Here is a 21,103-nt window from a genome sequence, read left to right as displayed (position 1 = left end):
CTCTCTCTCTCTCTCTCTCTCTCTCTCTCTCTCTCCACCACACGATGTCGATCGACTTCGCCTTTGCAAGATCGACCTCGCCGATCGACTCCGCCGCTTGCTAGATCGACTCCGCCGGTGCTAGATTGACCTTCGCCGATCGACTCCGCTACTGCTAGATCGACTCAGGTCGGGTCGAAAATTAGGTCAGATTGTTGGTAACAGTCGGAGCAAGGCTGGCATTGGAACCCAGTTGACATCACTGCCGGTATCCAACACCATGTAAAACTGCTTTGCGAGGCTACCGACGCCGACGCGTGTGAAAAACTGGCCGCTTCCCAAGCTGATCCCGGAAGTTACGGGAGTTGACAAGTCCTCGGGTCGGATCTCCGTCTCATGGGCTTCAGATTCACCCGGTTCACTCCCTGCAAAGCCAGCTGGAGCTTCGTGTTGAGAGACTCACAGGGGTGGAGCGAGAGAGTGATGAGCGGCGGATGAGTTGAGGAGTTGGGCTTCTTCTTAGGCCTGGTCCAAGTCTTGATGGTCTGTGGGTTGAAAGAGATGACGTCTTGTGCCTGCATAGAACTATAGAATTGGATGAGACTCAATTAATCTTCATCTGGTAACAGAAACTTGAAAAACATGAGTGCAATATCATAACTACAACAAATGTAGTAAAAAAAAAAAAAGAAGTGATTTGTAGAACCGAACAGTAGCATAATTCATAAATGAACTTTTTCTATCAATAATAGCAGTTATAAATGAATTTTTCTATCAATACTGCATTTACAGAACCTGCTACTACACTAGCCGAACCAATAAAAACCTGCTACTACATCACGTACTAAAAATAGCTGATGGTATTACATTTGCTGAGCCACTAAAAACCTGCTACTATACTTACTGAAGATGTTACTATAATAGCTGAACCATTAAAACTTTGCTACTACATTTGTTGGAAGTGTAGTAACAGCTAACTCTAGTAAAACATGCTACTACATTAGTTGAGTCACTGTAAACCTGCTACTGTAGTTATTGAAGCTGCTACTACACTAATTAAACTACTAAAAATCTGCTACTGCATTTATTGGAAGTATAGTAACAACAACATTCTAGCAAGTGCAATAGCACTGACAATAGCTACTGCCACTACATTTGCTAAGCCACTAAAAACCTGCTACTACACTTACTAAAGTTGCTACTACACTAGCTAAACCATTAAAATCCTGCTACTACATTTGTTGGAAGTGTAGTAACAGCTAACTCTCTAGTAAAACATGCTACTACATTAGTTAAGCCACTGAAAACTTGTTTCTGAAGCTGTTACTACACTAACTGAACCACTAAAAATCTGCTACTACAATTATTGGAAGTGTAGTAGCAGCAACAGTCCAGCAAATGCAATAGCAGCTAAAACAATATATGGTGGGGTTTGATTTAATTTGATTTATTTTGTATAAGGTCATTTTAGTAAATTAAACCATGACACATGGCAAGCAGAAAAGAATTTGTCCTTATTTGTTAAAAACTGTCTTTATTTGTTTAACAACAACACAAGTGGATTTATTTGTGTTTCAAATTCTTTTGAATGATGTATATGTGATTTGCTATAATGAATTTGGGTTTGAGTTTCTACTATTAGAACCCTAGTAACTTTTATGAAATTTTGAACTTCTAATTTCACAATAACATTGTATCAAAATAAAGTGAGGAGTTTCAGGCCCTCATATGATTTGGGATCACAGCATGTGGTTTCGATGATCATTTTATAAATGAGGAACTTTTGGCCCTTGTTAATTGCATAAGTTTTGGGAAACTTCATATCACAGTTTCCGTTAGATCACTCTTGAGGAACTTCAAATCTCTATATTTTAATCAAGAGATATCATGTCTTGATCTATGAACACAAAATTCATAAATAGATAATGATATTGCATAAGAGAGTCTAATTACCAACTTCGTTGAGAACAAGCTTGACAAGGGTTGTCGCTTGGCAAAATTATATGTTTTGTCAACGATGGATGACAATTGAAATTTGCATAAAAGTATTCTATGCATCATTGTACATCCAGGGTGACCGAGTGACGTCCTAAACGGTCATGCCAAAACATAAATATATTGTTGTCCTTGAATTTGTGGTTCATGACATTGTATGTCTCAATAGACTTAATAGTTGTAATATAAACCAGATGATGGGCCAACCAACTTTTCCAATACGCGCCTTTGGCTGCTGATATTGGAAGTAATGTAAATATATTCCACATTCTTGTCGTTTGTGGTCTGAACATGAAATCCATTTAAATGAATATCCTTGAAACTTAGTAAATTCCTTCTTGATTTAAGAGAGTACAAAGACTTTTTAACAGACAACTGAGTTTCATTTAGAAGACTAATGTGGGCTCTTCCAGAGCCCTAACCAAATTGGCAGTACCATATATGGTGGTGGCCACAGTAGTTTAAGACGGTACTAAGATGGAGAAATATTTCCGATCACGAAGGATTGTATGTGTTGTGGCACTGTCAGCAAGATAAATATCTTCTCCATTTTTAAGTTGAGCGTGTTCATGATCAATTTTCATACCTTTATAATAATATGAAAATATGGTATGAACTAAGAATGAGATAGAGAGAAAAGAGAAGAAACATAATGTAAGAAGAGAAAAGTGTATTATTTATTCTCATTAGATTCTTTTTTACATGCATCAGATATAATATTTACGACAAAATGAGATAAATCAAAATTGATAGTATACCTTGATAAAAAACATAAAAAAAATTCAGAGTATTCTACCTTGCTACGAGCCAGAACCAAGTAAAGCCATTCTCTCTGAAACTCGATCAGAGTGATAGTGATAGCTAAAACACTGAGACATGGAAATGGAGCAGCTCCTCAACATGGGCTTCCCCTCCGACCTCGCCGCCGAAGCCCTTACCGCCACCGGCGGTACCTCCGCTCTCAAAGCCACCGATTGGATTCTCAACCGCACTTCCTCCACCACCGCCTCCCCCTCCCCTCCCACCGCCTCCCCCTCCCCTCCCACCGCCACCTCTCAACCCAAACTCGACCGCTTCTTCCTCTCCCAATCCCCAAATCCCCAATCCCAAGAACAACAACAACAACTCCCCAAGCGCCGCAAACTCCTCGTCCCGGAAACCCCGCCGCCTCCCGCAATTACCTCCGATAAACCAGTAACCTCAACCGCCGCATCCAACCACCACCAGCCTTTATCGGAGCGCATGCGGCCCAGGACCCTAAACGACGTCGTCGGCCAGGACCACCTCCTCTCCCCAAACTCGCTCCTCCGCTCCGCCATCAAATGCGGCCGTCTCCCTTCTCTCGTCTTCTGGGGCCCGCCCGGCACCGGGAAGACCTCCATCGCCAAAGCCCTCCTGAACTCCGCCTCCTCCGCCTCCGCCGCTAAACCCTACCGCTTCGTTTCGCTCTCCGCCGTCACCGCCGGCGTCAAGGACGTGAGGGACGTCATCGACGAGGCTCGGAAGAGGAAGAAGCTCAACGGCCAGAGAACGGTGCTGTTCGTCGACGAGGTTCACCGGTTCAACAAGTCGCAGCAGGACTCGTTCTTGCCGGTGATCGAAGACGGCAGCATTGTCTTCATGGGCGCCACCACTGAGAATCCTTCGTTCCATTTGATCACGCCGCTCTTGTCTCGCTCTCGTGTTCTTGATCTCCGCCCCTTGAGCCCCGAAAACATAGAGCTTCTCCTCCGGCGAGCAGCCGAAAACTCCGAAATTGGGTTGTATGTGAGCGTAGGAATGCAAGTAGGTGTAAATGAGGAAGCCATTCGTTTCATATCCGGCAATTGCGACGGAGATGCTAGAGTGGCACTCAATGCATTGGAGATTTCAGCTACAACAGCAGCTGCCAGAGCCTCGCCGACTCCGGATTCAGTAGCCGGTGTGACCTTGGAGGATGCCAAGGAGGCAATGCAGTGCAAGCATGTGGCTTCAGATAAAGCTGGGGAAGAGCATTACAATCTTATCAGCGCACTACACAAGTCTATGAGAGGAAGTGATGCCAATGCAGCTATTTACTGGCTGGCGAGGATGGTTGAGGGAGGGCAGGAGCCTCTGTACATTGCACGGCGGCTTGTAAGGTTTGCCAGCGAAGATGTGGGGTTGGCGGACCCGTTGGCTCTTAACCAGGCTGTGGCTTGTTACCAAGCTTGTCACTTTATTGGAATGCCGGAGTGCAATGTGGTTCTTGCACAGTGTGTGGCTTACTTGGCTTTGGCTCCGAAATCGATTGCTGTTTATAAAGCAATGAATAGTGCAGCAGAAGTTGTGAGGAGTTCGGTTGGACAGAATGAGGGTGTTCCTCTACATCTGAGGAATGCGCCGACTAAGCTGATGAAGGATTTTGGGTATGGGAAAGGATATATATACACTCCTGATGATCCTTCTGCTGAACAGAAGTTTCTACCGCCGTCACTTGAAGGTTACAAGTTTCTGGATTGGCCAGTCAGTAATGAGGCTGATAGATGAGTAGCTTTTGGTTCGCTGCCCTACCCTGGTTAGGAACTCTTAATCTTTTCCTCTTTGTTGAGGGTAATATTTTGATGTGTTTGGGGAATTTTGTTCATATGTTAACAACCAGTATAGTTTTGAAATTGCTTCCTAGCATGACTGGAAATCGATGACCTTGTAGCCACAGTTCTGTAGTGCTGCAAGTTTCAGTAGTTGTTTACTCTTAAATTTGGTCAATACCTTTTATATTTACAGACTTACCTTTGCCTGCATTCTTATTTGACCAACACATTATTTAAGACAGAGAGCAACATGTACAAAATTGTGACAAAATAGAAACTTCAGAAAGGAAATAGAGAAAATTTACATAGTGGATAAGAGGATGCTAACAACATCGATTCTGATATGTAAGTTCATCACAGTATCTGTCTCTGCCTTGGTGGATGGTTGATGCACTGAAATTGTGTTGAGTGGCTTAGTTTTGTGGAATGATGGAGCAATTGTTAGTCTACTGTATCAATTTGTGAAACACTAAACAACATTGATCTGAGTCTTTCTGAGATGACTTCTGGAAGTAGTGAAAATTTTGAAAAAGGTTGAAATTAGTGGAATCAATGTAAGGTGAGGAAAGGTTGCATGAGTATGGTCTATCTGATCATTGTTCATCCATAATAAACAGCAATCAATGGTTTTGCATTTTCAAATACCCAAAAGAAATTGGTTTAAAACTCTAGGATTTATCATTTTTCAGTGTGCTTCATTTGGATTTTATAGTTAAATTCTGCAATCTCTTATTTCTACGGCATAGGCATTTATAATTACTGTTCAGTTCTGTCTCGAACCTATAACTACCTTCCTATTATATAGTCATGTTGTTGGAAGTCAAGTAGTGAATGGAGTGCCATTTTATTCCAAATGCTCAGGAAAAATATTTTTTTGGAACTCAGACTTTATTGCAGGTTAGGAAGTGGAGAATTTATTGCAGGAAAAATATTCTCTTGGATCATTTTATTCCAAATGGTTTTATATGTTGTAGTCCTGGGTCATGAAGAGGGGCTTCCAGTGTCTCCTAATCTTGTGCAGTCAACTATTCCCTTAAAGGCACCATATGAGCTCAACAAAGCAGGGAGGTCTAGAGATATTCATAAGCTTGTATGAATAGGATTTCCGAGCCTTAAGTGTATACATTGATAGGGAGTTTCGTTTCCAAATTTCTCAAAAGCTGCCAAAAGTAAAATTTATTCCAAATGTCACTTTTTCTGGCTAGCAAAAGGGATTAGAACCATATACATATAATGGATGGTGTTGAGGCTGGCATATAATGGATGTTGTTGCAAATTTGGATATCTTTCTAAATCAAGGTTTTTGAACCAGACTTCTGTGTTAATTTTCAACCCTTCTGGTTACTGCTGAACACTGGGGGAAAAAGGTAGAGTGGTAGACCTTTCTTAACCTGAGTGGGATGATTAAAGCTGATGAAGAAATGCTTGCTATTGCAAATGTGGTTAATCCACCACCTTTATTTGAGAGAGGATCCAAAAGATGTTTGAGATTTCGTTTACTTCCTCGACTCAGGGTTTGTGCACATTTCCTGAAGGACACCTGGAATCATCAGTTAATATCTCAATCCAAATTATCAGGTACAACTACTTTGACTCAGTCTTTTCTTGTTCTTCAGATTGATAACTATGAAGCATGTCCTAATAACAAGTAGGATTTTCTTGAGATGATATTTCAGCTCTGACAGCGGTCTGTATTCTAGTTTGTTCAAAAGTATGTTTAACACAGTTTTGAAGGATAACTTTTATCTGTTACATTGACAATACTAAAAGTTTAGTGATTCATTGTCTCCCCAAGAATTCTGTACCGCAACACTTAATCTGCTGATTATTGTGGTCAACTCTATTCTTGTCTTGTTTACTACATTGGAATTTCCATAAGAAATTTGTCTACAAGTGTAGCACAGTGCTTGTAAAAGAGTCAGGGAACAAGGCCAAAATTCTTCTCCGAAATATGAAGAGGGATCTCAAGATGATGCGTTAACAGGTGATAACAATGCTCTAGTTCTTATTAGAAAGAATAAACTGTTTTTCTTTTTGGTAGAGCTAAGGAATTCAATCTATTAGTAGGATATGAGCGTTTGTTCCTTTCTATTGCTGGCAGTTTAGTTTTGACTGATGATCCTTCCACTATCCTTCTGGATGTATTGGCACTTTGATCTGTTTGTGAAATTCTGTCATTTTACTATGAAAAGAAAAAATATGACTTGAATGTTTTTTTTATAATGCAAGGCAAGACGTATTTTTTTTCAAAGCAGAACATACATCGTATATTTTTAGAATAATCAAGTTACATTTTGAATCAGACAGTCATTTTTATTATATCTTTTGTCGACAAATTTGATGATACTGGATCATTATAATTGAATTACCAGGACTAAACTACTTGGGAAAAAGAGCTCTCATTTAACTTCTTTGCCCATGCTACACTGTCATCTAGTATCTCCTTGATGCCATACTTGTACTCAAAGCCCATCTTCTTCAGCTTACTGAAATCACTTTGGCTTCCTTCTTCAGGCCCTTCAGTCAATTCCTTATGTATCTTGTATTCTGGGTAAGTTTCTTGGAAGTATATTGCAATTTCTTTGATAGAGTGCCGGGCAACTGCGCAACAGAATCTGCCTTCCATTAATGGCTGTTCCATGCAGAAGATATGTGCTTGGCAAACATCATCAATGTGCACCAGAGGAACTGATCCCATAAATTCTTGCATGAATTTTAATGCATTGCAAGAAAACAAGTCCCCAGTAAGTTGTGCCAGAATCCCTCCCACACTGAAAGGCAAATATGACACAAGACTTTCTCCTCATACTAAGCCACAAGGAAGAGTTACCACTTCTAATTTACTGTCATCAAAGTCATTGTAGCTTAGCGCTGCTTTCTCAGCTAAGGTCTTTGATTTAACGTACCCCATTGTGAAAGCATTGCCATAAGTAGATGAGGCATCAAGCGGTGTCCAACATGACTCATCAAGTAAGGGTCTGAATCCAACTCCACCCTCGTTTCTTGGTGACATAGAAAGTATGCTTGCAGTGTAGATCAGTCGCTTAACTGTCTGCGACCGAATGCAAGAATCAGCAATGCTTCTCACCCCAGCAATAGCAGCTTCAGCTGTGTCCTTGTACTGGGAGATTTGGGAGTTATGTTGCCTAGGAGTTGCAAGATGAAAAACAAACTCACACCCTTCAATAGCAGGTTCGAAGTCATTAGGATTGTATATGTCAGCTCTGAACAGCAACAAATTGGTGTCTGCATTGGGGAGAGACTTCAGAAGGCCTACTTTTGATACATCCTCTAAGTTTTTGAGAGTGGCATGGACTGTGTGGCCCTTCTCCAGGAGCTTTTTGACAAGCCTACTGCCAATATATCCAGAACCTCCTGTTACACAAAGTCTTGAGACTTTCTTCTTCTCCATTGTTCTCCCTTCCTGGGTCCAGTGATCTCGTCTGGAACCGTCGTTGGAGATCGATAATGGCTTCCCAACCGATCTGAAATCTCAGAATTCGATGAAATTTCAAAAGTGAGTTGGTATGGAAACTACAGCAAAAGCAAATTGTCGCAACACTTTGGTATGGGTATGGGGAACAGAATTGGATATGGGTATGAACTTGTGCTTAATTTTGAAGCTAGAGTTTGGTATGATTTGGGTACTGGGTAAGGTGAAGAAGCAGAGTTCTTTGGAGTACTGGTTTAGGGTATATTTGCTGGGTATTGGCTAGTTCTGGGATGCAGAACAGAGTTCTTCTCTTTGGTATTTCTGGCAGCAGAATATGGGTGTGGGAGACAATCTGCAGCTGATTGTGGTCGACTTCTTTCTTGTTCTGTTACGACATTGGAATTTCCGGTAAGAAAATTTGACCACTAGTGTTGTCACATTTCTTGAAAGTGAGACAGGTAACAAGGCCAGAATTCTTTAGGCCAATAAATCCTAATAAACCAAGTGTCCAATATTTAGACAACTCTCAGCTCAATAATTGCTTGTTAATTGTAACAGTGTTTACACACGCCATTGCAAAATTTCTGTGCAATTTACCAAAATAGACGGGCATAAACTCTAGCTTTTAGATTAAGGAATAAGTCCAAATTAGTGGCTTTCATGCTGACTATGATCATTGTCATCATCATTAGTATTATACTAAATTGTGTGAGAAACTTCAAAGTAGATGTGGACGGTTTTGGTTTACTTATCGTGGTGTGCTGTGCACACTAGTTTCTGTTAAGCTTCTATCTTCTTTAAAAGTTCAGTTTAGCTTCTAGGTTCTACATCAAAAGTGCAGGATGTCTGATTATCTCCCGAATGAATGTTTGACAGAGATACTGGTCAGAGTACCGGTGAAGTCACTGTTGAGATTCAGGTGTGTTTCGAAAACATGGCATTCTCTCATTTCTAGCCCTGCATTCATCACTAACCACCTCAATCATGCTCATCATAAAGCTAGCCAGGGTGAAAGGAGCAACCTGCTGGACCAGTTTATTTTGTTTCGACATTACTCCTCTTACGAGTATTGTGATGAAGACGACCATGGTTTTCGAACTTATGTCACTACCAATGATGAAGAGTGCTTTGCTTTGCACAAAGATGATGAATCCTTCCCCCACAATCCCACCTTGAAACTCAAGCCGGCACACAAATTCTCGTCGGAGTACTTCCGGATTGTGGGCTCCATGAATGGGATAGTCTGCATGGTCGCAAGGTCGGAGTGTTTTTTCTGGAACCCTTCTTTGAACAAAACAGTGAAGACCTCCTTTCAAACAGGCTTTCCATCGTGGTTTCCTGTTAAACAGATTCTTGGTTTTGGCTGTGACCACATTACCAAGGACCTCAAGCTGGTAAGACTTTTCTATTCCAAGGAAGAAAACCATTATGTTGTTCCACCTCTAGTCGAGATTTTCACCCTCAGTACTAACTCATGGAGAGAAGTTGCCGCCCCCAGTCCTATGTATATTCTGGTGCAAAGTAAGTCTTCACCACAGGCCTTTATGTCAGGTGCATTCCACTGGGTTGCACATACTCCACCAGGACAGGGTTCTTCGTGCAATGTGATCATGGCCTTCGATATGGTCAATGAGGTCTTTTATGAAATTGCACTTCCTAGCTGTTTAGCTTCGAAGCCTCACTTGAATATGACAGTGGTTTTGATGAATGGTTCACTATCTCTGGTCCCGGATAATGAGGTCTGTTTAGATTCATACTACTCAGGCTCCGTGTGGATCATGAAAGAGTATGGCGTGGTAGAATCATGGACTAAGCTATTCGATATTGATGTTGGCAAACAAGGAGTGAGTAGGGTGATCACTTTCAGAAACAACGGAGAACTTCTATTGATCAAACGTTGGGATGAACTGTTCTCATATGAACCCTATACCCAAGAGAGTAGAGATCTTCATTTCGGTGGGTATGTAAGAGATTCTGATAAATCTACTTATAAAAACGACTCATATTTTGTAGATACTCACATGGAGAGCCTTGTTTTGTTGAATGAATGCACTGATGAAGATTAATGGCTGGAAAATTCCGATGATGATGCTAGTTTTGCTACATCATTTTAGAACCGATTGCCGAACTTTTTTTCTGCTTTGATTTGTGTTTCTGTGTGTGCTTTATCAATAATAAGATTGTGCTTTATCAAGAAAAATTCTACTCTCCATTTCCGGTTAGCTCTGAAGTTTCAGCAAGCAAAAAGATATGAACCGAATGGATGAGAGAGCTACTAGCCGAGTCATTTGTCGATTGCAAATGTACTTCAAACCTCTGGTTTTTCACTTTGTGTAGTCAGTGTCACTAAAATCTGTTTCTGTAATCATCACTCGATTCCGTTGTGTTGAGGTTGAACTGTCACATTTTAACCTGTTAGCTTTCTTATTTTGGTTAGCTAGAGTACTAGCAGTTGTACAGCTTTGCAGTCATTTCTGCTGCTGATTCTGAAACTCTCAAGAATCAAACAGTTATAGGTTGCATCAACTGGATCAAAAATGCAAAAGAAACTGAAAAGATGGATGTGTAGTTTACACCAGTGCTGAGTGACCAATACATAATTATCTTACATACTGAATGTACTAAAAACTATGGGATTACAGCAAAGCAAAGATTCAGTTCTTATAAATTTGGTAAAACGCTAGTTCTTGATTGAGATCTTGTACCATATAATGTTGCAGAGAAAGGAGGGGAGAGCAATCTTCCAACCACTTGCATAAGCACACACCATATAAGGTTTATGGTGTCTGATTACGATTTTTGATATGTAAGAGTAATTGCCAAGAGGAACTACACAACATCATATTTTTCTTTCGTATGGTCGCACTAAGCCACACAACCATAAGTCTATAACAATCTTCACCTTATTACTAATAATCCCTTTTGAGTCAAATGGTCTACTGAAACTAAAACTTTTGATGAAGCCCTTTCGAGTAATCTTCACCTTACTGTTACCTCCTTTTCAGGCCATTTGGCTTGCATTGACCTACAAGTCAACATGTACCTCATTCTGAAGCCAGTGAGGACAGAATAACATCAAGCTTAACTTTCATGAAAATCCTAACTGCATAGCTAGGAACACAATCTAGTTATGTGCAAAATAGCTATTTACCTATTTCAGAGACTAAAATAGTATTTAAAAATGTATTATTATTTGCTATTTAGTATTTACCTATTTCAGAGATTAAAATAATATTTTAAAAAATATTATTATTTATTCATTCATAATCATTCATAATAAGTGAAGTAGATCGATATGATTCAACAAAGCCACCAAACTAATCCGAGATGATGCGAATGGTCAAACGAAACTTAGACTGAACTAGCTAAATCAGTTTTAAGACAAAGAGATAAAAATTATAAACTTACAATTTGACAGTTTACTAATGTTGTTCAAATGATTGGGGATCTTGCTCATAGAAAAGAAGAAAAAACAAAAAAAGGGCCGGTTTCTTGAGAATGAATTTATGAAGGCGTGGAAAAATCCGAAAAGCAAACGAATAGGAAAGTTGTCCAAAGCAACAGCCAACAAGGTACCACTTCAACTTGACCAACTACACCTCAACATTAGGCTTATACCCAATCAACCACTAAAGAGTAAAGCTAAGGGTAAAGCTCCAAAATCAAACAATGAAAAGAATGTAAGCTTTATTTGAAAATTCGGACTCTGGTGCTCTTTATTGCTGTCTAAATCAGATAAGAAACCCAACTCAATACACTCTCTTTAAGCTGAAGTTGAAAGTTGAAGTCTTTAAAGAGAGAAATGCCCCCAAAGCTGAGATTTTGAGAGACGAAAAAAAATGGTGGTTAGGAAAGTTGGCAAGTATGAAATTGGGAGGACGATCGGTGAAGGGACCTTTGCGAAGGTGAAGTTTGCTCAGAACACTGAGACCGGTGAGAGTGTGGCCATGAAGATCATCGATCGGAGCTCCATCATCAAGCACAAGATGGTCGACCAGGTAAACCCAATTAGTGCAGCCTTTTGGTTTTGAATTGAGTAAAGTTTGCAACTTTTTCTGTTGGGTTGTATTGGTGAGGGAGTTGAGCTTGACCCAGTTAGAAAATGATTCTAAAGCTTGCAACTTTCTTAGTTGGGTTGTTGATCATCTATGTTGGTTTTGGATCGAGTAGAAATTTCCAAAGCTTGCAACTTTTATTTTAGTTGGGTTGTTTTGGTTTAGGAACTTGAGCTTGACCCAGTTTGAATATTTGTGTTTGTTTTTGAAAAATGATTCTAAAGTTTGTGAGTTTCGAATTTAGGTTGTTGTAACTTGGGAGTCAATTCACTTGTTTGCTATGTTTAATTTTGAATTGATTGGAGAGGAAATATTGACCATTTTTGATTGAGTTGGTTTTGGATTAGGGAGTTGAGCTTGAAATGTTGATGTTTATGATGCAGATCAAGAGGGAGATATCTATAATGAAGCTTGTGAGGCATCCCTATGTAGTTCGTTTGCACGAGGCATGTGATATATCTACTCCCGACTTTTAAGTAGTTGTACGCATAATGTTGAGAAATGTAGGTAGCTAACTGACTCTATGATGATGTTGTGTGGTGTAGGTTCTGGCGAGTCGGACCAAGATTTATATAATATTGGAGTTCATTACTGGTGGTGAATTGTTTGATAAAATTGTGAGTAGTCTCTGACTTCAAATGCCTGTGCTTAAGATGGCAATGGACTGTTTAAGAAAGTGGTGATACGATGTTAACACTGAGAAAAAATTGTTGATTATTCAGGTTCATCACGGACGTCTTAGCGAAGGTGAAGCCAGGAGATTCTTCCAACAGCTTATTGATGGAGTGGATTATTGCCACAGCAAAGGAGTGTATCATAGAGATTTAAAGGTCTTCCTTTTAATGCATCTACCAAATATTTGTGATTGTTTCTTGCTGTCTTGTGAAATTCATGTCATTGTTTTTTGTGCAGCCGGAAAATCTTTTGCTTGATTCCATCGGAAATTTAAGAATTTCAGATTTTGGACTGAGTGCATTGCCTGAACCCGTAAGATTCTGGTCTCATCTCTCTCTTTTTTTTTCTGACATTTTTACAGTTGAGAGATATAGTATGGGATTGTTGGCATATTAATAATCAATGTATGTTGTTTGCACACAGGGAGTCAGCCTCCTTCGCACGACTTGTGGGACCCCTAACTATGTTGCACCTGAGGTACAATAAATTTAGCCACCTTCTGAGTTGGATTTTGACTATACCTCAAGTGCTGAAATGGTTTGTTTCATGCATGTGACTGCTTTGATTTGTATTTATCTTGTAATTCCTTGCTCTAGGTTCTCAGTCACAAGGGTTATGATGGTGCCGTGGCAGATGTTTGGTCCTGCGGGGTCATCCTGTATGTTCTCATGGCTGGATACCTTCCATTTGATGAGCTTGACCTGACCACATTATATAGTAAGGCATGAACCTCTTTCATGTTTATTATTTTTATTATTGTTTGTGGTGTGGAGTACAAGAATTATGAACTGGTATTTTGGACCAATATGTGTAACTGTTAAAGTTGTATGACTAATTAATGTTTTCTCTTACGTAGTCTACTTAATTTGTAGATTTGAGAACTATGCTTCTGAAGAATTGTCGATCACGTAGTTTTTCAAACTAATGCATTTGGTTGTGAAATGTGAAGGAACATGAAATACTGCCTCTGTTCCTTACTTTTTAAAGTCCTTTCACCTAATTTTGACGTGCAGACATTCTAGGCTATTTCATTTCATTGTCTGGACTCTAGCTTAGTTCTTTTTTCAAATTATTTTGCCTCATCTGATATCTACTAGTGATGAAGGATTTGAAACTGTGCTATAATATATAAATGTCAGATGTGATAAGCCATTGTCATTTTTCTTCTGCAGATTGAGAAAGCACAGTTCTCATGCCCAAGTTGGTTTCCGATGGGAGCAAAATCCTTGATTCATAGCATTCTAGATCCAAATCCTGCAACTGTAAGTATTGGCTAGGTTTCTAGACTTGCTCATTTATGTGCACAAAATGTAGGTGTCAGTGTTTTGGGGGTCATGTTGCTTTGGTATATGCAATACATATCATGGAATTGCATAACATGTAACCATCCAACATGAGGAATAGTTGTTTAATTCATAATAACAAATGGCAAAAGAGAAATACTGTTCAGAAGTACTACCAAGTTTTGTGTTTTAACTTTTAAGTGATAAGAAACGGTCTGTTAAACCTATGCTGACAGTTTTGAATTTTCTTTTCGGTACATCTCAACTTTGATAGTTAGAGTTTTAGTTATATCCCAGTTCTTTAACCGCAGCACCCATTTTCCATAGAGTAATAGCCAACAGTTCACCCTTCAGAGACCTTAAACACAGTACCACTAGGTTGTCCTACATTATATCTGGAACCATAGAAGGAAAGGACAACTAGCACAGGACTACCTCTTTTGGGTTTGATGAATGAGGAGTTATTTTAGCAGCCCCCTGAAAGGCTATATATCCTAATTTGACAACACGAGCTATATGAGCATGACATCCATATCTAGATATCTCGATAGAGGCATTAGAACAAGACTGGGCCCAGGAACAGCTTGAAGAGAACTTAAGAAGTTTTAGGTGCTGAAGACATCGGGACAGAACTGAGCAAGACAAAACGAAAAAAATAAAATAAAAAATTAAAAACTCCATGTTGCAGAGGATGATTCTTCCGATGAGGGACATAATGACATATGCAAATTTGATGGTGGTGTTTTTGCAGCATCTAAGGAGGATGACAAGTTGCATTCAAAAAGAATGTGTTTTTTCCAGGTGGCTAAGCAGATCTATAGTAATGCCTATGCCTTGGAGAATCCATCTTTCCTCAAATCAGTTCAGCCTTTGAATTTCACCTTACACCATACTCATACCACGAGGAAAAAGCATAGAAACCTTTTTTGATGCCTGACTCTACCAAAAACCACGGATGCCGACCCATCCCACCCTATTGTCCATTGCTTGCCTGCATATTATCTATAGATTATACGTGGCTACCAAAAACCAAAGATGCCAACCGATCCACACCCTATAAATAATGCCTGTCCATTGCCTGCCTGCATAAGTGCATATTACCTATAGATTATACCTGGCTAACAAAGAGGAGTTAATTGAACTCCTCTTCATGAGTTGTACCAAGTGCAGGAGGGTTGATGGAGATCAGAGATACACATGTCGACAATGGATGAAACAAAAGTGAGATAAATTTTAGAAAAGTCTAGAATTATTAGATTTGCTGGAGTCCGTGTAGTTGTCAGTTACATGATTTTAGATGTTTCATTTAAGATGCATTCTTCGAATTGGGTCATGTTTGCAGTTTTTGAATGTCTTTCATGTCAGTTAGCAATAATAGGCGTTTAGAAGTCATTGATGTGGGTCTTTGAATGTTGGGTTCGGGTATCTTCTGTAGCTCTATATAAGGGTCACTATGTATTGCTTGAACCAGTGGAATTGCTTGTAGCTCTATATAAGGGTCACTATGTATTGCTTGAAACCAGTGAATTGCTTGTGTTTTCTTTCATAGAGTATCTCTTGATTGAAATCTTTGTGAGTTTGTCTGATTTCCAAGAACCCTTCTTGTGTGATTCCAGAATTCCTATGTCCAAGAACCCTTCGTTGTTCTCTAACAACAACACTCATTTCCCCAGATTATCACCCTATAATTAACCCTTGGACCTTAAACACAATACCTTGTCATACATTAATCTGCTTTAGTTCACCATTCTGGGGTTTGGGGCCATGGACTGATGCTAGTATGATAGAATTATGTGGAAGAACGCATTTGGCTGTTTGGTTATACTGGTCTAAGTTCTTGCAACACTATTTCTTTTAGTTCCTATATGGTTCAAATGAAGAATAGGCTACTAGGATGTTCCATAGAAACACATGTAATATTTGCTTTCTAACAATTAAAAAGCGGTAATGTGATTGTTAAAGTTGGTACTTATAGCTTGCAGATTTTTTTTAGGTACTATTTGTATATAATGGAAAATTCTAAACATGAATAAGTTGTATTTGGGGATTGGATTTCTAATTAGAATAGGGGGTTAGTTATTACCAACTATGAATACTGTTTTATTATTAATATTCAGAGTTTCACATGCTTGGCTTCTGCAATTATTTTAAGTTCTCTAATAAGTTTCTTTCCAATTAGAACAGAAAAAACAATGCGAAGTATAATTTATCTGTAGCGTACTAACAATCAGCGATCAGTTCTTAATAATGTAGAACCCTATCAATCTAATAGTGGGAAGGTGGTGCTCCATCTGTGTCCCCTTGTTTGAGCCATGCAAGCCATGGATCTTTTTATTTGGTTTGGTAATTCTATGTTTTCACCATCATACGCAATCTAAAGAGGTTTATTCCCATTAGCATTACCTTATTCTGAATAGTCTTGATGTGCGCCTTTGTTAATTACTATAAGAGGTTTATTCTGACATGGGTCCTTTGTTAATGGGAATAAACCTCTTATCTCAAGGCCTTTATAATGCCGCACCAAGGTTCTCTAGATGTGGTGATTTATCAGAAAAGTATGAACTAGACTAATTACTATAATTGAAGTCTGTGGATTGAATTCTTGGTAGTAATGTTATAAGGTTTATTTTGAATTACTTTCCGTTAGTTATACCGAGTCGTTTCTGAAATGTGTTTATCGTGTGTGGCTTTGTGTCAATGCAGCGTATTACAATTCAACAGATCAGAAATGATGAGTGGTTTCAGAAAAATTATGTTCCTCCCAAAATATTAGAATATGAAGATGTAAATCTTGATGATGTAAATGCTGTCTTTGACGAGACCGAGGTTGGTAAGGTTTTGAGAAGATACATTACTTAGTTGAGATTGAAAGCTATATTAACTTGCTTGATATATATGGCTCTATGTAGGAAGAAAGGGATAGCGAGCACCAGGGAAGTGAGGACATGGGTCCTTTAGTTCTTAATGCATTTGACTTGATCATCTTATCTCAAGGCCTGAACCTGGCGTCAATGTTTGACCGTGGCAAGGTAAGACATTAGCTTATAATTTATTTCCCTCTATCTATAGTAGCTGAGTAAATGATACCTCTACATTTGTATTGTGGCCATTACATGTTGGGTATTTCATATCTGCAGCCTGGAAACTAGCTAATTTAGTAAACTTATCTTTCAATCTGTCACACTATGAATGAATTGAAATTAATCTTGAACATCATGGATTTCAATGTTGTCACATAAGAGATATGGTTTTCTTGTGTCAGTTTGCTAGTAATAAAAATGTATTAATTTCTTTCCTCATTCATAGGATTGTATGAAGTATCAGACTCGCTTTGTCTCACAAAAGCCAGCAAAGGTCGTACTATCAAGCATGGAAGTTGTTGCACAATCAATGGGTTTCAAGACACACATCCGCAACTATAAGGTATACAGCTAGGATTTTCTACACTATTCCACACCTTTGGTCCGTGATTTATTTTTTCTTTCTCCAATATCATGATATATACAAAGTCTTTATTCAGTCTTTCACTGTCTAATGTGAGTGTTTCCTAGGACTGGATAACATTTCTTGAAACATCAACTACTAAAGCAACACACTCTGTTCTGTTATTATTTCAGATGCGAGTGGAGGGTCTTTCGGCAAATAAAACTTCTCATTTCTCCATTATTCTCGAAGTAAGCAGGCACTTCTGATGCTAAGCCTGAAATAACGCTTTTTAAATTAGTAAATTGAATCCCTGATTCTTTTCTTTATTGAATGAAGATTTTCGAAGTTGCTCCAACCTATTATATGGTAGACATTCAGAAAGCTGCTGGAGATGCTAGTGAATTCCTCAAGGTTAGTTTTTAGTTTGAATCTCATTATAAGGTAACTTACTTCACCTTTAGGTGTACTCATGTCAGGTGTGTCTCTCCTTGCGAGTAGTGTACTGCTTTATCTTTAGTTTCTGATTCCCTACTGTTCTACAGTTTTACAAGAACTTTTGTAGCAATCTTGAGGATATCATCTGGAAACCGCCTACTGAATCTAGCAAATCAAGGATCAGCAAGAGTAAAAGTAGAAAGTGTTGATATCTTACACAGCTGCTTTCACTCCACGGTCATTGCTGGACTTGTACTTGACAACGCTTTTGGAGGCATGGGGCATTAAGTTGAGGTTCTAATCTGCACATCTATCTTGATACTGCTGTAATATAGGATCCAGGAAAATGAACTAGGAAGAGACTTTTATTTTGGTTTTTAGTGAGTTTGTATCGAGTTAATGTGTTGTCTTGCGGTCTTAGTGCAATTTGTACAAGCTGACAGTTCTATATCGGATTGAAGAAATGTAGCTATGCGGTTGACAAATGAAAATGATCCATTAGGGGAGGTGGGGGTGTGTCTATAGGGTAACTGTTGTTTTCATCCTCATTTACTTGCTAGAAAACATGTCAAAACCAATAACAGTACAAGGTTCAATATATTACACCGAGAACCCATAGTATCAAACTTCTTACCTTTAGTATTTACAGCTGGATGTCCTTGCTCCCTTCACCCAGAATCCTCTTCCAAAACCAATGCTCTTTCCAAACTTCATCCATTTTCTCAATAGGAATATTCGTAGTCTCAGGCAACAAGAAGTACACAAATGCAGTCATTACCATCACCCATCCTCCAAAGAAGAAGAACATACCAGACTTGAAGCAGCAGAGCATAGGAAGAAATGTCTGAGCAATAGCAAAAGTGAACAGAAAGTTTACCGCCACTGTAATACTTTGTCCAGCTGATCGTATCTCCAACGGAAAAATCTCACTCGGAATCAACCATCCTAGGGGTCCCCAAGACCACGCAAACCCGGCTACATATATGCACACGAAGAACAGTACCAAATATGCATGTACTTTGCTCAAGCCACCAACATCACCAAGCTTAGCTGCCATAATGCAGCCTACAATGATTTGGGACACAAACATTTGAATACCTCCTATTTGGAACAAAGCTCTTCGTCCTAGTTTGTCCACCATAAGCATTGATATGAATGTTGCTGCCGTTCCCACCACTCCTGTGCTAATGACCGCACACAATAGTGACATGCTTTCACTTAGACCAATTGTCCGAAAAAGGATCGGAGCATAAAAAGAGATGACATTTATTCCAGTCAGCTGTGTAAAGAATGGCATAGCTACTGCCATAACTAGTTGAGGCCTATACTTCCTTTGTACAATTTTCCTGAAAGGGTGATCGATTGTTTTCGACCTGTTACTTGCTTCGATGAGATCATCCAGTTCTGCTTCCACATCCTCCATTCCTCGTGTACGTTGTAGCAACAGCTTGGCTCTTTGGTGGTCATTTGTGCGTTGGATTAAGCTGTTTGGTGTTTCTGGTAGAAAAAGAGCACCTAGTGTAAGTAATGAAGCTGGAACTGCTGCCATGGCTAGGGAGATTCGCCAGCCCCAGCCGCTTTTGATCTTTTCGGTGCCAAAGTTGATGAGGTTAGCTGACAGTACTCCAATGCCAACACATAGTTGGAAGCCAATGTTGATTGCTCCTCGGAATGTTGGTGGTGCCATTTCTGAGAGATAAAGTGGGACTGCCTGCAAAGGGAGTTTGATTAGGAAAAAACATAAAAGTAATGTTTTATGTCGTCACAAGCAACGGTAGCAAACACCGCAAATGTGTCATGTTATGTTGCTAATTATGTAAGCATTTGTTTGGCGGTCTGACAACATAACATGCGCGCCATATTTGAGCGTGGTACCTGATTTCCAAAGCCAACTCCAATACCAAGCAAGATGCGACCAGTTATTAGCATGAACAAGTTAACAGCTGCGCCACCTAGAGCTGAACCAGCAAGGAATGAGGCACCAGCTACCAGGATTGAAGGCTTGCGGCCAAATGCTCCGGTGACAGAAGAGGCAAAGAAGGAAGCTACAAGGCCAGCTATGTAGAGAGAGGATGTAAACGTGGTTAAAAGAGGGCTATCAAATTTGCAGTAGTTGCTGACTTTTGCGTCTTGTTTCATCTTTGTGTAAACCTCTGGGAAGAATTTCTTCAGAAATGGTTCCATTGAAGTCACTCCACCTTCATAAATCACTTACATATTTAGGTACTTAGGTTGATGAACTTTGTAAAAGCACTAGCTCAGTCTTCAGCATCAGTGTAAATGTGTACTAATGTTTAGAAGAAAACTAAGCTGACTGACCTGAAATTCCAATATCATAGCCGAAAATGATACCTCCCATGGCAGCAATCATGCAAGATAACACCACAAGCAGAGTCAACTTGCCATTGTAATGCCTGTGCTCACTTGTCATCGCTAACCCGGCTGCCATGGCTACTCTTCTTCCAAGCAGAGACACAAGAGCACATAGAGGGAATCTAAGAGTTTATTGGGATATAAATTGAGAATATCAAGAGCAGTCTTTCTTGACTGCTGGACATCAACAATTTTCTTAAAGTCCTCAGCGTGGAATGTTCAAAATGAATGATACACTAAATTTTGGACGTCGTCTTCAAAAAAATAAATTTGGACTTCAGTGACCATATATGACACACAGTAGTCCAAGAACATTGAATGAAATAAAAATCACTTTGCAAGATAGAATAAATATAAGACGGTCACTAAAAAGTATAAACTCTTAAATTTCACTGGATGACTCTTAAACTCTGTGAAATGAATGATGTTGTAGAAGTAGCGGTTGTCTCCATTCTCCTATATATTGCTCACCATGATCATGCGGGCAAGAAAAAAACACAAATCGAAGCAATATGATTACAAGGGCCTAATTTCCTACAGAGTGAAACCAACACAATGCCATTCATCATATTTCCTGTCCATCTGCACATTAAATTGCTTTTTCTTTAATCGAAATAGTATGCTGTGGTCTAATTATCGTGCCTCATTCTAGCAACAAAAACTGAACTCGTCTGTCAGCCTCATTCACAACTTTAAACAATTTGGTGAATGTGACCAAGGGTACTGAGAGACTACATATATACTCGGACTCAAAGTACATCCCAATTACCAAGTAGGTTCTTGATTCTAAGTAAATATCAGTGGAAGTCTGGCTAGAAGCAGCAGCTCTTAGAGCCTGCTGTACAGGCACTAAGCAAGTAAGCAGTGAGTATAAGAACATAGTATAGATGGAGGTCC

General features: G+C 39.4%; 4 protein-coding genes and 1 pseudogene across 5 annotated transcripts; 3 read left to right on the top strand and 2 right to left on the bottom strand.

Annotated features, from left to right (window-relative positions):
- Positions 1–2,766: 2,766 nt before the first annotated feature.
- LOC101310828 (ATPase WRNIP1-like) lies at positions 2,767–4,531 on the top strand. The gene has a single exon (XM_004287394.1). The coding sequence runs from the start codon at positions 2,851–2,853 to the stop codon at positions 4,480–4,482; it is 1,632 nt and encodes a 543-aa protein (XP_004287442.1). The 5' UTR covers positions 2,767–2,850; the 3' UTR covers positions 4,483–4,531.
- A 2,291-nt stretch (positions 4,532–6,822) lies between these two features.
- LOC101310544 lies at positions 6,823–8,168 on the bottom strand (annotated as a pseudogene). The gene has a single exon (XR_183683.1). The product of XR_183683.1 is annotated as an anthocyanidin reductase-like (transcript).
- A 623-nt stretch (positions 8,169–8,791) lies between these two features.
- LOC101299817 (F-box/kelch-repeat protein At3g06240-like) lies at positions 8,792–10,025 on the top strand. Its single transcript, XM_004288831.1, has 2 exons — positions 8,792–8,878; positions 8,963–10,025. Exons 1-2 carry the CDS (start codon positions 8,802–8,804, stop codon positions 10,023–10,025), a joined length of 1,140 nt encoding a protein of 379 aa, XP_004288879.1. The 5' UTR covers positions 8,792–8,801.
- Positions 10,026–11,554: 1,529 nt separating this feature from the next.
- Positions 11,555–18,526, top strand: LOC101298354 (CBL-interacting serine/threonine-protein kinase 8-like). The gene is made up of 14 exons (XM_004287359.1): positions 11,555–11,957; positions 12,398–12,460; positions 12,560–12,631; positions 12,737–12,844; positions 12,927–13,001; positions 13,113–13,166; positions 13,286–13,411; positions 13,862–13,951; positions 16,676–16,798; positions 16,882–17,001; positions 17,279–17,395; positions 17,590–17,646; positions 17,735–17,809; positions 17,941–18,526. The coding sequence occupies exons 1-14, from the start codon at positions 11,799–11,801 to the stop codon at positions 18,040–18,042; spliced, it is 1,341 nt and encodes a 446-aa protein (XP_004287407.1). The 5' UTR covers positions 11,555–11,798; the 3' UTR covers positions 18,043–18,526.
- On the bottom strand, positions 18,179–20,282 carry LOC101302687 (hexose carrier protein HEX6-like). The gene is made up of 3 exons (XM_004287373.1): positions 20,153–20,282; positions 19,709–20,031; positions 18,179–19,544 (listed from the first exon to the last, which is right to left on the bottom strand). Exons 1-3 carry the CDS (start codon positions 20,280–20,282, stop codon positions 18,477–18,479), a joined length of 1,521 nt encoding a protein of 506 aa, XP_004287421.1. The 3' UTR covers positions 18,179–18,476.
- Between the last annotated feature and the right edge of the window lie 821 nt (positions 20,283–21,103).

Source organism: Fragaria vesca, linkage group LG1 (genome assembly GCF_000184155.1).
Source record: "Fragaria vesca subsp. vesca linkage group LG1, FraVesHawaii_1.0, whole genome shotgun sequence".
NCBI lineage: Eukaryota > Viridiplantae > Streptophyta > Magnoliopsida > Rosales > Rosaceae > Fragaria > Fragaria vesca.
Note: the sequence above shows the minus strand (reverse complement) of the source record. Positions and strands in the feature narration are given on the sequence as shown.

Excerpts from the sequence above, each read along its gene's own strand:
- LOC101310828 (XM_004287394.1), top strand. The coding sequence starts at position 2,851 with ATGGAAATGGAGCAGCTCCTCAACATGGGCTTCCCCTCCGACCTCGCC.
- LOC101299817 (XM_004288831.1), top strand. The coding sequence starts at position 8,802 with ATGTCTGATTATCTCCCGAATGAATGTTTGACAGAGATACTGGTCAGA. Across the intron at positions 8,879-8,962 it reads AAGTCACTGTTGAGATTCAG|CCAGGGTGAAAGGAGCAACC; the intron begins GTGTGTTTCGAA and ends TCATAAAGCTAG.
- LOC101298354 (XM_004287359.1), top strand. The coding sequence starts at position 11,799 with ATGGTGGTTAGGAAAGTTGGCAAGTATGAAATTGGGAGGACGATCGGT. Across the intron at positions 12,461-12,559 it reads ATGTAGTTCGTTTGCACGAG|GTTCTGGCGAGTCGGACCAA; the intron begins GCATGTGATATA and ends TGTGTGGTGTAG. Across the intron at positions 12,845-12,926 it reads TGTATCATAGAGATTTAAAG|CCGGAAAATCTTTTGCTTGA; the intron begins GTCTTCCTTTTA and ends TTTTTTGTGCAG.
- LOC101302687 (XM_004287373.1), bottom strand. The coding sequence starts at position 20,282 with ATGGCAGCCGGGTTAGCGATGACAAGTGAGCACAGGCATTACAATGGC. Across the intron at positions 20,032-20,152 it reads CTATGATATTGGAATTTCAG|GTGGAGTGACTTCAATGGAA; the intron begins GTCAGTCAGCTT and ends TGATTTATGAAG. Across the intron at positions 19,545-19,708 it reads GAGTTGGCTTTGGAAATCAG|GCAGTCCCACTTTATCTCTC; the intron begins GTACCACGCTCA and ends CTCCCTTTGCAG.